We start from the raw sequence: 17,679 nt of genomic DNA on the forward strand, positions 1-17,679 counted from the left end.
GTATTGTAAAGCAAATCGATCTTTGTGCTATGGATGATATCAGCATTGCTGAATATCAACTGCCAATTCACTATCAGCAGTCACGTGTTATGAGGCGTCATCACACCATCCATTTTCTCCACACCCTGGAGATGGAGATCTCCACACCCTGGAGATTTTCTCCACACCCTGGAGGGTCGTAGCACATACTCTGAGTGAGGTGAGAAGCTGTCACTTGGAATTGATTTCCACAAAGGCAGGATGGTCTCGCTTGATCACCGATTACTTTGTTGATCCCTTGTCATCTGACAGTGATTTTTTTTTTTTTGTATACTGAATCGAGGCTCGTGAAAGAGCTGACATTTACTTCACAAACAAATCAACCAGACAAACAAAATATATAAAAAGAGGGAGCGGAAGGCAAGAGAAGGGGAAGCACACAAACACTTGAGAGCACACAACATTTAAGAGCAGGGAGATGTGTGGGAGGGAGAGGGCTTGGGGGGAGGAGGGGGGTGGGAGAAGTATGAAACACAAGGACACCAAGGACTTCCAGGACAGAAGTTGGTATTTCAAAAAAGTGGAATTGGGGTGAAATTAGCGGGGATAGAAAAGATCAAGGTTTTGGATGGGGGAAGATAAGAGATGGTGGTGAACAGCTGTTTTAAAGACCTGGAGGGTGGAGTGGGATTGAAGAGAGTGAGGGAGTTTGTTCCAGAGGCGGGAGAAAATAGGAATGAAGGAGTGAAGGTGAGCAGAGAGTCTTGATTTTGGCAGTTTAACCATAAGAGGATTGCAGGCAGATCTTGTGCGACCTGTAGGAATATTTGCTGGACAGAGCCCAGAGAGTGCTGGGAGGGCAAGGCCAGAGAGGAGTCGGTAGAAGACGGAAAGACCACCAACCTGCCTGCGGTGAGTGAGTGAGAGGCCCTTGGAGTTAGCTTCATCGCGGGAGATTCCAATGATTCTGAGATGAAGTGATAATGATGAAATGTCCAATGGATGGAGTACTCTCTGATCAATGGCCTGCCCGTGGATTACCAGACTGACCGTTTGTAATCGGTTCAAGGATCGAACCCAGACTAGATTGTTCAAAGGAAATACGAGCTACCATATACTTCCAGCCCCAGATCTCTGCCTTTGTGCAATTATTTGAATGCACAGCTACAAAGTCAAAACTCGAAAGATTCAATTGTCCATCCAGAGATAGTCGCCTTGCAGGTGTTATATACATAGAATACATCAGAAACAACTAAAATTAATGAACATAAGATACACTGAGCAAATCTGATGCTAGTTTCATGTAAAAAGAATATTAATAATTTTAGTACCTTCGTTGCCACGAGGAAGATGGCTGCACGTTGTTTCCACAGAATGTTGGAGCGAGTTCCTGCAAACATGCATTTTTCTCTTGTAATTCAGACAGCATGTAACATAATGACTGGCAACGTGTACACGGGCAAGCCTCATTTAATGTATACCAGCATGCTAATCACTGCGTATTTCTCCATGAAAGAAATGATGTACAACATCAGAGCTTAGCGAACCTGTCCTCTTCAATTATTATGCATTCGGTCTCCTTCCAGGTACAGTGTGGGTCTTTCACACAAAGGGAGCAGATGTTGTAGGCGTTACAGTAGACCACTGGCACCTGGGCCACACCTTCCGCTGAACTCACGTACAGCATGCCCTGCATTCACACACAGGTTGTTTTGTTTGGACATGGTAGGCCAGTCAATATTTGAATGCATCAGAAACATTTTGCTTTGGTGCTGCGTTTGCTTGCGAACTCAGCAGCACCTCGAGCCACAAGTATAAAACACGAGGTCAAATCGGTACAGGATCAAGTGGTCATGCCGGTACCTTGCTGGGAGCCAAGATAATATTCTTAATGGCCGAATTGAACAAGTTGATTTTGCTGCTCACATGTGTTCCATTGTCTCTCAGCACTACCTTGTGAAGAGCACCTTTGTCTGTGTGGAAAAAAGAAAAAAGAGAGAAAAGTACAATCTATTTTTTTGTATACAACATCAAATTGTATACAACATCATTTGTATACAACATGTATACACCTCTTATGGAAGAGCTGGTATTGCTAGTAATCACCTTCCTGCTTGGGATTTTGTAAAATCTCAGACTAGAGTTTGTAGGACACGATACCCTACACAGTGTCCAGGTATATACTTCAATTTATAAATACCAGCAACGGTACCCGCCCTACGGGCGGGGCTTCAATTGGGAGGCCCAAATAAAAAGGCAAAACATCAGGAATTGAAGGCTTTTTTTTTTAACGATTTATATAAACATCCGTTAAATCATATCACACGCAAATCATCAAAATCTAAACAGTATTTGTAGAATTTAAATAAAAGCCACATCACTGTTTATATCAGTAAATATTATTCCATCGTGTTTCAAATCGTGATATCAACTGTACACTTTTCTTTCGGGGAAAAAATGGAATGAATGATTTACCGGTTTATCTGAAACGGAAAGACGGACCAGAGAAAACAAATGTGTGAAACAAAACAAACAAATCGTTTCTGGCAATGGGCTCTCCAATATTCGATGTGTTCACGGTTTGAATTACATAACGTAACGTTTGTGACGATGTTGTGACGATGTTTGTGTTCACGGTAGTGTTTTATGTGACGGTGTGAACGTAATTTCGTAATGTTTTTCGTTTTTATTTCCGTAATCGTTTAATGAACGTTTCATGTTTAATGGACGTTTAATGAGCGTAATGATCATTAAATGAATGAATGAATGAATGTTATGAATAATTCGATGCGAAGCGAAAGATGCATCAGAGCTGTCACATTCACAATCGCTATGTCGTATGTACCCCCCATACGTGTTTCCTTCATTGTAAAAACTACCGAGTCAACAGTTAAAAGGATTTTGAGCCAATAGGTGTTACGGCCTTGGCAAGATCGATGGAGACAGCGATCTGTTAGCTTATAAACTGCCCAATTAGCGATGTGGAATTCTCTCATGTGGAGATTAAACCCACGTCGTCACATTTACAATCGCGATGTAGTTTGTACTCCCGATACATGTTTCCTTCATTGTAAAAACTACCAAGTCAACAGTTAAAAGGATTTTGAGCCGATAGGTATTACGGCCTTGGCAAGATTGATGGGGACGGCGATCTATTAGCTTATATACTGCCCAAATAGGTATGTGGAATTCTCTGATGTAGAGATTAAACCCACGTCGTCACATTCACAATCGCTATGTCGTATGTACTTCCGATACGTGTTTCCTTCATTGTAAAAACTACCAAGTCAACAGTTAAAATAATTTTGAGCCGATAGGTGTTACGGCCTAGGCATGATCACTGGAGACAGCAATCTGTTAGCTTCAACCCATGTCCTTATAAAAGGTCTTTGTCTGAGGTCATTATTTTTATCTGTGTGTTTTCATTCATCAGGTTGCGATGGGTGCAAAACGATACATAACAGGATATCTCAAAAATCTATTGATGGATTTGGACGAAACTTGTTGGACAGGTTGTGTGTGACAAGGAAGAATCGATTCAATTTTGGTGAAAATCCGGATCCGGATCCAGCTAGTAGAATTTTTCAAGTGATTCTTCACCATTGAGTGATATGGCCAACCAGGCGGAGGTTTGCTCTCTACTGAGTGCCGTTCTAGTTGCTTATGCTTTCTATTTTATTATGCATATGAGAGAATCTGTCTCTGAGATTCTGAATCTGAGAGAATCTGCTTACATGCATGTACCATGATGTTTATATACATTATATTTATGTTTACATTTTGTCGTACAGTGTAATCCAGATGAAACACCATTAGTTTACACATTTCTTGATGATGAACTATCAATGACACAAAAATATGCCTGTTGGTCCACTAAACGGAGGACAGTCTAAAGCCGTGGTTCCCAACCTGGGGGCTATGGCCCCCTGGGGGGCCATGGGGTAATTTGAACCATACTAAAAATTAAATATATATATATATATATTCTGATTCTGAAATTCTGATTAAATTCTGAAAATTAAATATTTCTGAATAATCCTCTCCAAGAAGTTCTGTCACTCAAGCTTTTGGGTCTCACTATCTGCCATGATCTTTCCTGGGAAAACCACATTTCCAAGCTGGCCTCCAAAGCCAGTCGCCGACTGGGCATCCTCCGTCGTACGAAGTCCTTCCTTGGCACACCTGAGCTCCTCACCACATACAAGGCTTTCATCTGCAGCTCAATGGAATACTGCTCTCCCCTCTGGGCTGGTGCTCCTGCCTCACACCTAGCTCGTCTTCACGCTGTTGAAACCAAAGCGTTCAGAATCATTGGAATCTCCTGCGATGATGCTATCTCCGAGGGCCTTTCACTCACTCACCGCAGGCAGGTAGGTGGTCTTTCCGTCTTCTACCGACTCCTCTCCGGCCTTGCTCCCCCAGCTCTCTCTGGGCTGTCCCCCAAATATTCCTACAGGTCGCACAAGATCTGCCTGCAACCCTCTTATGGTTAAACTGCCAAAATCAAGACTCTCTGCTCACCTTCACTCCTTCATTCCTCTTTTCTCCTGCCTCTGGAACAAACTCCCTCACTCTCTTCAATCCCACTCCTCCCTCCAGGTCTTTAAAACGGCTGTTCACCACCATCTCTTATCTTCCCCAATCCAAAACCTTGATCTTTTCTACCCCCGCTAATTTCACCCCAAATCCACTTTTTGAGGTGACTTTTGTCTTTTTTCCTGGAAGTCCTTGGTGTCCTTGCGTTTTATACCTATCCTGCCTCCCCCCAGGCCCTCTCCCTCCCACACATCTCCCGATGTCCCTGCTCTCAAATGTTGTGTTTGTGTGCTTCCTCCCCTTCTCTCCCCATCTTGTCGACCGCTCCCCTTTTTATATACTTTGTTTGCTTGTTTGTTTGATTTGTTTCTTTGATAAATGTTAGCTCTTTCACAAGCCTCGACTCTGTATACAAAAATATATATATATATATATATTTTAAATATTGTTTTGACCTCGATCTTGTTTTTTTTTTTTTTTCCTATTGCACATTTGACATTATGGCTTCTGGGAGTAAAAAAAATAAAGTATCTTGACGAATACATAAAGCTTGGATTCACATCCATTACCGTGTCTGGCCAAGAGAAACCACAATGTGTGCTGTGTCACAAGGTTTTGAGTACTGAATCCATGAGACCATCCAAGTTGAAGTTGCACCTCGAGATGAATCATGCACAACATGCAAAGCAGGATCCCGAATTTTTCAAGCGGCGTGAAAGAAATTTAAAGCGACAGAAGTTGGATGAGGGAGGAGCTTTTCAACAACAAAATGTAGCAACTGTCCAGGCTTCTTATGAAGTTTCTCTTGAAATTGCAAAGAAGAAAAAACCCCACTCGATTGGGGAGACACTCATCAAGCCTTGTACCCTCCTCATTGTCGAATGGTTCTTGAAGAAAGTTCTTGAAGTCGTAATCAAGATTGTTAACTACATCAAGGCAGGGGCTCTCAACACCCGAATGTTCAAGGAGCTGTGCAAAGACATGAACGTAGAACATGAAACGTTGCTATACTATACTGCTTTACGCTGGCTTTCAAAAGGGAATGTTCTGAACCGTGTCTTTCAAATTCGTGCGGAAGTCAAACATTTCTTGAATCTTCAAGGGAAACATGACCTCCTACAGCATTACGATGAAGAATTGTGGAACGAACGACTTGTTTATCTTGCTGACCTTTTCGAGCAGCAGAACCAGCTGAACCTGAAGCTCCAAGGAAGAGCGACTAATATTATTCTTTTCCACGATCATCTCAGAGGATTTGTTGCCAAGCTCCAAAACTGGCACAGGAAAGCGACCACAGGAAACATTGCTATGTTCGAAAGAATGTCTGAATTGCAAGACAGCATGGAAAAAGAGCTTGATGCCGGACTGAAAAATGACATTCTTGAGCATCTGCAGTCGCTGGAGCTCGAATGCCATAAGTATTTTCTTGATTTAGACGACAATGAGGCAAAAATTGTGAGGAATCTTTTTTCCGTCAACCTTTGCATGGAGAGCATTCCGGAGGGAATGCAAGATGAATTCCTGGATCTACGAAACGATTCATTTGCCAAAGACACATTCGAAGAGAAGAGCTTGATGGAGTTTTTGGTGGGAATGGGTCGCTACCCTAATATCAGCCAGATAGCTATCCGGGTGCTTCTGCCATTCTCGTCTACCTATCTCTGCAAAGCGGGATTTTCCACACTGTTGAATATCAAATCGAAACAGCGTAATCAGCTCCACGTGGAAGGTGACTTCCGCTGTGCCCTGACTGTGACTCAACCACGGATACCCCAATTGGTAGCTAAAATGCAATTTCAGCCATCCCACTGAGTTTTTAATTCCCTTTTACGGTGCATGCAACACGTCCCTAGTTTTGATTACCTGAGTTGTTGTCGAATTGAGTTTCTTTTTGTGAGATTACAACACACTGCGTTAAATACAGACACAACAGAGGTTTATAGTTTTCACATATTCTTGACTTGGAACCTTTTCATACTGTTTTCTTGTGCGACAGTTATATTTTATGCTGTCCATAGTGTTGCTACTGATAATATTAAAATCTCATATCAAACATGCATCATTCGAGCGACGTTGCTTTGTTTGCTTCTTCCAAAAACGATGTAGTTGGGAGCCAGAAAGGAACAGAAAAAAACTATGGAACTAAATGTTCATGTTGGCTGCTTGGAATTCCTCATTTTCTGTGTAATAATTTATCAATTCTCATACAAACAAAATAGCCAATTAAAGGAAAAAACACCTCTCAGAATGCATCACAGAGCATCTAGAAATCAAAATTTTTATGGGGGGCATGTCCCCAGATGCCCCTAGCCTGCTTACACGCGCTCCACCGCTCGACCCTCGCGAAAGGGAGGGGGTGCTGGGGATGTGCTCTGGGAGCCAAGGGGGCCATAACACAAAAAAGGTTGGGAACCCATGGTCTAAAGTGAACATGGAGAACAGTTTAGATGAATGTGAAACACCGATATGCAAAGGTTACATTTGTGTAGAGAGGATGTAGCAAACAAATGCACCACTAACTAATTATGCCTGGCTAATTGAGTAATTACCATATTTAATTTGTTAATTAACCTTCTAAAAGGAATTATTGTCCCTGTGTTTGGGCCAAAAGCTTACTCTTGCAAACCACTAAATGTAATGTACAGTATGTCCAAATTACTCAATTAACAGCCAGCTTAACATCTCCTTTGAAAAAAGGAGATGTTACAAGATGGAGATGTTACAGACACACAAACCTGTGTGCTCTAAGATTCATCACCTCCTGCTAGCACTGCACCAAAATGGCAGCTTTCATAAAAGGAATAGCCAACTATACATGATATATTCATTTGATATTCATGATATAGAATATATTCATGATAAATAGCATGGGATCCTTAACATTCAGCAAACGAATGCTAGCAGAAGAGAGACACAGCTTAACGTCCATCCGAAGGAAGGAGCACTTTGAGATGCAATACGCTGTCTGTGAAACACCGATTGAACAGTTTATAGTCATGCTACGAATCGTCCCCATGCTAGACAGTTCAGAGCTAGTGCAACACCTATGCACCATCTTCGCTGGGATGGAAAGGTATATTAGAAGAGTCAATAAAAGGTAATCTCCATGCCATATTATGATGGAGTTGGAAACTATCCAGTATTATTTATGGTCCAAAATGAATTCAATTTGACATGTGATATTATTTTGTACATTGGAACAAACTTATTATAGAGGATGAAAGCTTTAAAATGGTTAACTTTAAATATTACCTGCAAATAAGGACCACACGAAGAAATATATAGATTAATAATAATTATAGTAACAGCTGCACTGTCACACTCTTTTGATGATTTATAAAAGTTAGATAGAAAAAATTAAACTGCCTTTAATTGTGATTCTGTAACACATTATAATCAATAACAATTAAAATGACAATTGGATAACAACTAGAAACAAGAGGAAAAAGACATACAATGTCAAAGCCCCCATGGTTTTAGTAAATTTGCTGTACAGAGCATCTAGAAATCAAAATTTTTATGGGGGGCATGTCCCCAGATGCCCCTAGCCTGCTTACACGCGCTCCACCGCTCGACCCTCGCGAAAGGGAGGGGGAGAGTTTGGTGGGATTGTTAAAGACCGTCAGTTGGCCATCTTTGGTCGGATTATAAAACAAAAGCTTCTGCATATGTATACTCTCATGAATTGTCTTTGTGCCAAGTTTGAACAAAATAGGTCCATGCATGTTCGACAAATGGTCGGCGACACGTTTAAGTAACAAAATGGCCACCATTCGGCCATATTGGATCTGATCTGGAAAAAGAATGACGTGCTTATGTAACCCATCATTCATTTTCTATGTGCCAAGTTTGAACAAGATCGGTAAATGCATGTGCGAGAAATGATTGAGGATGTGTTCAATATCGAGTTTTTTACAACTAAAATGGCTGCCAGTCAGCCATATTTGATCGCATCGTGAAACAAAATGATGTGCATATGCATAACAATATTGTTACCTTTGTGAGGGGTAAACAATGAAATACCTTAGTCAAGATAGAATCGTGTAGGTTTAGAATGCTCCTTATGCCGCGTGATGCCATCTCGATGTACATAAGTAGGCCATCTGTCCGAGTAAGAGCGTTTGCATGTCGCCATGACATGAGGAGTGTGGTCTTTGTGTTAAGTAATTATAGGGTTTAAAGATTACTTCCCCAGTGTGTAATTTGCCCCCTGTGATCTTCCCTCCATCTTTATTACAATTCAAAATCCCACCAAACAACAACTATGACAAATGGACTCATTCGCTCACAGCGCTGTCAGGGCCGCCAGAAAAAGGGCCGCCAAAAACAGCTTTTGCCGATTGGTAAGGAAACCCCGACGTCATCTGAACATTCTGAATGACGACTGCACTCTCCCCCTCGCCGACGACTCATGGCCTCGCCCTTCGTGATTGGTGGAGGCATGATGGGATGATTGAGTAGTGCTCGATGATTGGACAGAGTGTGATGTCAGCGTGGAACATTTGAGAGCTGAGGGAAAAAGACGCCGTCTCGCCATCTTTGTCTTGCTGTGGTCTGGTGCTGAAGTTCGTTGTTGATGGTCGCAGTCTTCTCTTTTGTTCTGGCTTGGTCTTTGTGGTGGCGCATCTTTGGCTTAAGTGCGCGTGTTGAAAGAGACTGAACAAGAGAGGTTCGGAGCAGTCGGCAGCGTGAGGGGGACCTCACATTGGGACGTCGAGGAGCCTGATTCCATGCCATCTTGTGCGTTTCCCGCACAGTGGTTTGACGCGATGACCAGCAAGCCTTACCAGCCATTTGGGGACGCAAAGCTAGGTGCCGGCCAGCTTGAAACGAAACATCATTTATTTTTACATTATTTTCCCCTTGTTTGTATACGAGTCTGAATGGAGACGTCTCAATTAGAAATTTTAGTTTTAACCTCACCTTTCATTGTTACTTGCATTTATTCTCATTAAATCGCTTATTGTTGCATTTTATCCTTTTGTCTTGTTTCATTTCGTTTCTTCATTTGTGGGTTCAGATAACCCCTTCGTGTGTGCCCGATTAGATAAGGCTCGGGCCTTCTTGCGCGCGCCAAAGATAATCCCGCCAAGGTTCGGAGTACGCCTCGGAGTTTAAAGGTCGTTTCGGTCATTCATCCTCTTCGGGTCTTAATCCCAGGGACACGACAATATGTATTGTCTTTGTGCCAAGTATGTACAAAATTGGTCCATACATCTCTGAGATATGGTTGCGGACGCACACATGGACGGATGGACGGACTGACAAGACCCAATCCATAAGCCCAGTTTTGGACCAAGTCCAAGTTGACATCCATGTTGAGCAAGTGAGACAATAACTCCTACGGGGGTTTGGGGGGGGGGGGGGTAATGAATAAACCATGAAGAGGTGTCAGTACAGGGTTGTGGCGGGGAAGAGATTGATGGATGGGAGGTGCGGTGTGGGGGACGAAAAGGGATGGTTGCAGGTTAGTTGTGGAATGGAATCTGGAGTGCCCATTTAATTGCATAGCTCTAGATATGCATAAACTTTAAGCAAAACAGTAAACCCCCATACATCATTGTAAATACAATAATTGCAAAACACAAAACTATCAAAAGCCATTAAGAGATAATCACGTCTCTGTTTGTCCCTGTTGTCTTCCTATGCATCCCTGTTGCTTTATGCACAAGTTTACTGCAAGTTCGTGGCAGCCCAGAGTATTCTCCATGAGAGATACAGTTCAGTTGTTTCTCCCTATGCCATGCCTCCAACATGCCTTTGAATGTAACCATCTTATAAGGTCTGCCATCGGCCAAACATGGGTTGAGGAGTTGGACATAATCTCTTATGTGATGGCATCAACACCATACTGGGCAGAAGGCATCCATATGTTGGAGGCATGACTTTGGCTTTGGTTTGGTGATCCTCCATGAGTGTGGGGCTGTTCTTGTTTACTGGGTTTTATTTTCATTTACGTACAGTATTGACTTTGAGTTGCATCAGCAAGCAAAATTTCAGCTTTCTCGCCAACCTAGAAAGTACTTAACATTTATAAGAGTGAGGCAATCAGTTGTATATACACACATATATATATATATATATATATATATATATATATATATATATATATATATATATTGGAACCCATCTGTGGATCGGTCCCATCGGCCGATGGGTCTGACCCATCTGTGGATGCACGAGAAATGACAATGCAGACCCATCGGCCGATGGGTCTGCGCCATCTGCGGATGTGTTGTTCACCTTGAAGGAATGTGTATGCATCAATGGTGGATGAGTATGTTTATTTGAACCTAAAAATAAGCAATTGATGTCATAAATGTTTATAAAGCAGTCCGTGACATGTGGTTTGTCGATAACCGTTTGTCGATAAGATAAAAATAAGATAATATTTTTAGGTTCAAATAAACATACTCATCCACCATTGATGCATACACATTCCTTCAAGGTGAACAACACATCCGCAGATGGCGCAGACCCATCGGCCGATGGGTCTGCATTGTCATTTCTCGTGCATCCACAGATGGGTCAGACCCATCGGCCGATGGGACCGATCCACAGATGGGTTCCAACATATATATATATATATATATATATATATATATGTATATATATATATATATGTATATATATATATATATATATATATATATATATATATATATATATATATATATATATATATATATATATATTCTAGAATCTAGTATATACAGTGCCCTCCATAAGTATTGGAACAGTGAAGTCAAATTTGTTATTGTTGCTGTATACTCCAGACATTTGTATGTGAGATCAAAAGATGAATACGAGATAAGAGTACAGAAGATCAGATTTGATTTCTTGTTATTTATATGCAGGGGCATCGAGAGGGAGGTGGGGGGCGGGGAGGGCAGGAGGGGGAGGGGGCCCCGAGCTTCTCCTGTAATTTTTTTTAAACAGTAGAGTGAAACCCCTCATCGCCTCATCCTCATTTGCTCATCGTTACATTTAAACCCAGAAGCTGATTTTGCTTTCCTTTCCGGCTTTCTTGCCGGAACCAAAACAACATTTACCGCTGTTAATGGTACAGTTTCAAACTTTACAGAAAATGGTTATTAACCAGAAATGTGCGTTACAAAGAAAATTATGAACCATCTTCTCACGTATTTTTTTTTGCCAATGTTGGGGAGAAATATTGTTCAACAGTCGAGGGTGTGAATTGACTCGATCGGTCCAAACGTCCCGCTATCTCCTTTATTTTAGATCATACGCCTAAATAAAAGTGACCAATTGTTTTTCTCGGCAAAATATTCAGGTAAATGACACGGATAAATAATAATTATGTCCTTGTGTGCATTTTATTATACTGTATACTGTTTCAGACCGTTTGTCTGGAGCATTCCATGATGCTTTGGACAATTGGACCGCACTGTATGTTCCGTACTCTGCAACAAGTACGAGGTGCACCAACTTCAACTTGTATAATAGATTTGTCAATACTTTATTTATTTACTTTTCAACACTTGTACTGTGAGCTAAAAAGGCTGCTGCTGTGATTTTGCTTTATTTATGAGCTTGGTGCTACTCTAAATTAGAATCTTCATGAAAGAAAGTTCCTTAAAAAGTTATAAAAGAGAGAGAGGGTGGGGGAGGGGTCCCGAGGTTGTTTGTCTTGGGGCCCGTGCTGGCCCTCGACGCCCCTGTTTATATGTGTTTTACAATTGTAGAACAATAGCACTTTTCTGTTCAGTCCCCCCATTTTAGGTAAGCTTAAATATTGTTATGTCGGGGGGGTAAAGGAATATCTAGAGCCAGGTAGATCTGTATAGGTAACATGCTTCGACTGTCGCGATAGGGAATCTACCTTGTAATAAGTTCTGTGTTTTAGGCGGTTTGTCGGGATAAGAGTATACCTGTGAACATACAAGGATGTTCGGGTTTTAAATAGTGTAGGGACTAAGATAAACCCCTGTGTGTCAGACCTGGTAATCATTCCTTTGTCCCTTATGGCAACGCATTCATATAAACACTTAGATAGGCCCTTAGCGCAACAGTAATTAAATTCCCTTCCTTTACAAGGACTGTGGAAGACAAGCAGGCAAGGGCCACGTACAACACCGGCATGGGCGTCAGACATCGAGCAAGGCTGGGAGCCATGCCCAGGAGGACTGTTGATTGGCCAGGGGGAGGGGTGAGAAACACCACAGTGCGGGAGGCACTCGGCCAATGACAGGGCACCAGCGAAAGAGAACATTGGAGAAGATTTGAGAGGTCGAGAGGCGAGGCCCTGGTTGGTAGAGCGCGAGGACTGACTTCAGAGGCAAGGTTATAAAAGGGCTCGCGGGATGACATTTTGTCTCTCTTTGGCCCTCTCTTTCTCTTGGCTCTTGGCGCTGCACCACCTCTCTGTGCTCTTTGTCTTTTTGTCTCTCTTCGCGCTGGACCTCGTGTTGGAGATCGGCCCCTTCGGGTTGGAGATTGGCTTTGTGTGGTGATCGCTGGCCTGGCATTGATTCCTTGTCGGACATTGGTGCTAGGAGCGAGGGACCTCGTGGCGTGCCACGGAGCGAGTCGCATCGGGGCCGGGTGAAGCGAGTGGACGAAGCGTTTCTTCGCGCCGGAGCTTGGAGCCGCGTTTGGACGGTGGACAAGACTAAGGACAGATAAGGACGCACCACATTTCCCCATACACGACAATCGTGTTCTTTTCATAATGCATTCCTGTGTGGCGTATTTGAAGTGAGGTGTGTGGGATCCCAATTTAGGACTATTTATTCATCGTCGCGTTTCATTGTTTTCGGGGTCGGAATAAATCATTCTTTTTGTACATTGAATTGGGTTGTCATTCGTGAGTTAATTCCCCGCAGGATCGGAGCTGCCGTCAGTTCGCCATAGGTAAGCGCTGCCGCTTCTTCCTCTTCCCTTCTTCTTCCCACGGTTGATAGCAAAATCTGTGTTTGGTCGTCGCCTCAGTTAAAGCCGTTCTGGTCATCCGCGGTCCCTGGTGTTAACCTTGAGGGATTCGCACGAGAGTATTGTAACAGATAACTGACAGGTGTTTTTTGTTGCTCATGTGTTTATTGTTGCAATGATCATTCATGCATAAAAGAGCTGTGAATGTCTAGTCTTGGTTTTAACCTTTGCTTTTGCCTTGGGAGTCTTCCTCTGGAGTCAGGAGGCATAAACCTCCCACCTCAATGGGGTTTTCCTCACAAAAGGGGTTGTGTTGTGATATGTATATCGCTGTTAAGATAGCTTTATCATGGGGTTTTTCCAAAGCCGCTTCTAATAACATATGTAACAACAACACAAAATGTAATAGCATAATATTTATGTTATTACAAAACAATATTAATATCAATAACATCCTGTCTCCCCAAGGGGTTTTACATCCCTGAACAAATGGCGTGTTAACGTGCATAAACAGCTAATTATGCTGTTCTGTTGGGAGCAGCTCCTACCAGAAGTAAAAATATTATAAACAACAAACACGTATGATTACCTTTTGAAACAGTCGCTCCTGCTGTTTAACACGAAACTGAAAGAACGAAAATCTGGGGTGCGTTTAGTTACTAAGTTACCAAGCTAGCGCTTGCATAGCCTGATGGTCCTTGTCAACAGTTTTGAATGGCATGCTTGCTCGAATAATTAAACCACTTGGCGAGCGATTTACAAGAAACTTGGTAAATGAACACACCCCCGATGTTCTTGAGGCCCGATCCTAGATCTACGTAATCTATATACCCCAGAGAGGAATGACGTAGGGAATGGGTGTACTAGTCAAAGAAAAGCAAGCGATTTGGAAGAATTCAATTAGAAAAACAGAAGAATTCAATTAGAATCATAGAACAAAAACTGGGCAGAGCAAAATGTCCAGATACAATTTTAGCTTATTGTAATTGTGAGTGAAAAATATCCATACCAGTGCCAAGATAAATAATCCTGTGCTTCATCCGTTTCAGATGTTGGCGTAAGGGTGGTTCCACAGCGATGCGTGTGTACGTAACCTGCTGAGCCACAAATAAGGGCTTGTCCTTGTATGGTTTTACAACACCAGCCAGCAGAGGACTCTCTTGCAAGTAGCGCAAGCTGTCGTCAGGCAAGTCCTGTGACGAAATGTAGCCACTTTTGTGCAACTTAGGGGATAGGCACTGTCAGGAAGAAGAGAAATGGCTTAGAAATATGTGGCACACACAACATCATTACTAGTCACATCTGTTGTAATCAATCATGAATCACGTTTCCTTTTATGTAATCATGGCCAAGCTTGAGAGAGAAATCTCATAGGGACAATTGTGCTATCATCCATTCAGCTTATTTAGAACATGAGAATTACATTGGATGGCCACACAAGGAAACCAAGATGCAGGAGAGGTCACTTCACCCATCAAGTCTGTCCTACACCACATGACAGGTAAACAGAGATACCCATACCCCCTTTTTTGCTCTTAAATTATCATTTTACAATCAACCCCCCATACTAATAAATAAAATTTATCATTGACCCCTACCCCAGTGAATTTATGTTGATAAATTGTTACATGGAATTCATGTCATGTCGATGTAATACAGGCTTGATGGGCCAAATGGCCACCTCTGTATGTATCCAAGTTCCTTGGGTATCCTTGTGTATTCCCAGTCAAAATAAGAACATGATCAAATATGTTGTATACCCAGGCAGAACTACAACAGACAATCGCAGACCAGAAAGCTCAGAGGCGAGAGTACTTGCACTACCAATTGAGGCTCTTGTACCTCCACTTACAACACCCAGCCTTTTATTGAGGTCACCATGGACTGGCCATTTCCTTCTTGTCTCTGTCTCTTTTCTCTCTCCCTAACTCTGTCGTGGCCCTGACTTCATGAAGGTGGGGTATACCATCCGGGTTGTGGGGGATCTTTGGGTCACTCCTGCAAGATTGGTCAGCTTTCTCGGTGCCGAGGGCTTGTTCGAGAAAACTGTCCGGGGCTATACAACAACAACAGCTCTCTAGATCTAATGGGATTGGGTGCATTCAGGCAGGTTGTGGTGCCAAAATATTTCCCTCTCGGTACAATTATTGTTTTCCTTTAAAATAAAATTGAGCAAAGGAGTCCTGATAGAGCTCTTATGAACTCAGGATATTTGCTATTTGAGAAAGACACATAAAAGAGCAAAGAAGTAAACACTCAAAAGTCACAGATTTACAGTGCATTCAGAAAGTATTCAGACCCCTTCACTTTTTTCACATTTTGTTATGTTGCAGCTTGTTGTGTGGTAAATTTCAGTAAGAAGAATTCAGTAAGGACCAACTGTTTTATTCAATCCAGCATCGGACGCACGTCCCGTTCCAATCCTCTGCACGCTCCCTCCTTGACCCGGAACTCCTCCTCCTATTGGCCACGCCCCCTCCAGCGTACCTTCTATGCACACCACCACATGCCCCCCTTTCTTTAACCACATGCATACCATAACTCAGTGACCAACAATATATATAGTTAACTTGAAGATGAAATGTAGTAATGCCACAGCATGGATTAATCATTAAACAAGTAATAATAGACATGCAACAGTTTATCATAGCTTCTTTTTCTTACTCTTTAAGAACTTTAGATTACATCATCACATAATCTCGTGTCCAGACTGGAGGTCTGTGAACTCTGGCATCCCGGCCTACTGGCACAGATTCTGATGTGTCTTGAGCTGGTGGTGCGGTGATGCCAGGAAGGAGTGGTTGCTCGTCTCTTTCATTCCCTTGGCAGGCAGATGCTAAATGAGAAGCATTCCAGGTCCGTCCATTGGACAGTTTGTACGTGTGAGATCCTCTTCGCTCCATAACTTGGAGAGGCACTGAAAATTTAGATTGTCCCTTTCGGAGGATGCCAGGGTTCCTCACTCACTCGGACGAAGGAGCCACATTCAAAGTTCACATCCTTTGGCCCCTGCCGTTTGTCGGTGTACGCCTTTTGCTTGTTCTGCTTCTCTTGTACCGTGAGTGCTGTGTCTTGGCATGACGGTGTGTTGGCCTTTGGCATCTGTAACCCAGATACATGCAGCTTGGTGTGCATCTCTCTCCCATGAAGCAGTTCAGCAGGTGATCGCTGTGTTGTGGCAGACGGAAGCCAAATAGTTCAATCTTGGTTTCATCAGACCACAGAATCTTGTTTCTCACAGTCTGAGAGTCCTTCAGGTGCTTTTTTGCAAACTCCAAGCGGGTTTTCATGTGTCTTTCACTGAGGAGAGGCTTCCGTCTGGCCACTATGCCATAAAGCCCAGATCGGTGGAGTGTTGCAGTGATGGTTGTCCTTCTGGAAGTTTCTCCCATCTCTACACAGGATCTCTGGAGCTCAGCAAGAGTGATCATCGGGTTCTTGGTCTTCTCTCTTACCAAGGTCCTTCTCCCCTGATTATTCAGTTTGGCCGGGCGGCCAGCTCTAGGAAGAGTCCTGGTTGTTCCAAACTTCTTCCATTTAAGAATTATGGAGACCACTGTGCTCTTGGGAACCTTCAATGCAGCAGAGATTGTTTTGTAGGCTTCCTCAGATCTGTGCCTCGACACAATCCTGTCTCTGAGCTCTGCAGGCAGTTCCTTCGACCTCATGGCTTGGTTTTTGCTCTGATATGCGTTGTCAGCTGTGAGACCTTATATAGACAGGTGTGCGCCTTTCCAAATCATGTCCAATCAATGGAACTTACCACAGGTGGACTCCAATCAAGGTGTAGAAACATCTCAAAGATGATCAAGAGAAATGGGAGGCACCTGAGCTAAATTTCAAGTGTCACAGCAAAGGGTATGAATACTTATGTAAATGTGATATTTCAGTTTTTTATTTTTAATAAATTTGCAAAACTTTCTAAAATCCTGTTTTCTCTTTGTCAGTATGGGGTATTGAGTGTAGATTGATGAGGGAAAAAATGAATGTAAACGATTTCAGCATCAGGCTGCAACATAACAAAATGTGAAAAAAGTGAAGGGGTCTGAATACTTTCTGAATGCACTGTATATTGCGATTTCTATCAGAATTTATCAGGAAAACATTGCTGTCGTTTGTGCATTCAAAGAAAAACAAAATTGCTCAAAATAAATCAAATGGAAAAGGAAAAAGTCAATTTTATCCATCAATTTCACAGCAAGCACAACTTTTACTACTATCTTTAGTGGAAAGGAAATATGCATTGCTCTTCATTTATATATATATATATAT

General features: G+C 42.4%; 1 protein-coding gene across 1 annotated transcript in view; it reads right to left on the reverse strand.

Annotated features, from left to right (window-relative positions):
• Nucleotides 1-17,679, reverse strand: part of LOC137431228 (semaphorin-4D) — a 113,322-nt gene that overhangs the window by 14,784 nt on the left and 80,859 nt on the right. Inside the window, exons 12-15 of the mRNA XM_078781701.1 lie at nt 14,417-14,645; nt 1,843-1,952; nt 1,527-1,669; nt 1,311-1,369 (exon numbers count right to left, since the gene is read on the reverse strand). Of these exons, the coding sequence (XP_078637827.1) occupies nt 1,311-1,369; nt 1,527-1,669; nt 1,843-1,952; nt 14,417-14,645 (541 nt within the window). The remainder of the gene's footprint in view (nt 1-1,310; nt 1,370-1,526; nt 1,670-1,842; nt 1,953-14,416; nt 14,646-17,679) is intronic.

Source organism: Myxine glutinosa, chromosome 7 (genome assembly GCF_964187855.1).
Source record: "Myxine glutinosa chromosome 7, kmMyxGlut1.1, whole genome shotgun sequence".
Classification (NCBI taxonomy): domain Eukaryota; kingdom Metazoa; phylum Chordata; class Myxini; order Myxiniformes; family Myxinidae; genus Myxine; species Myxine glutinosa.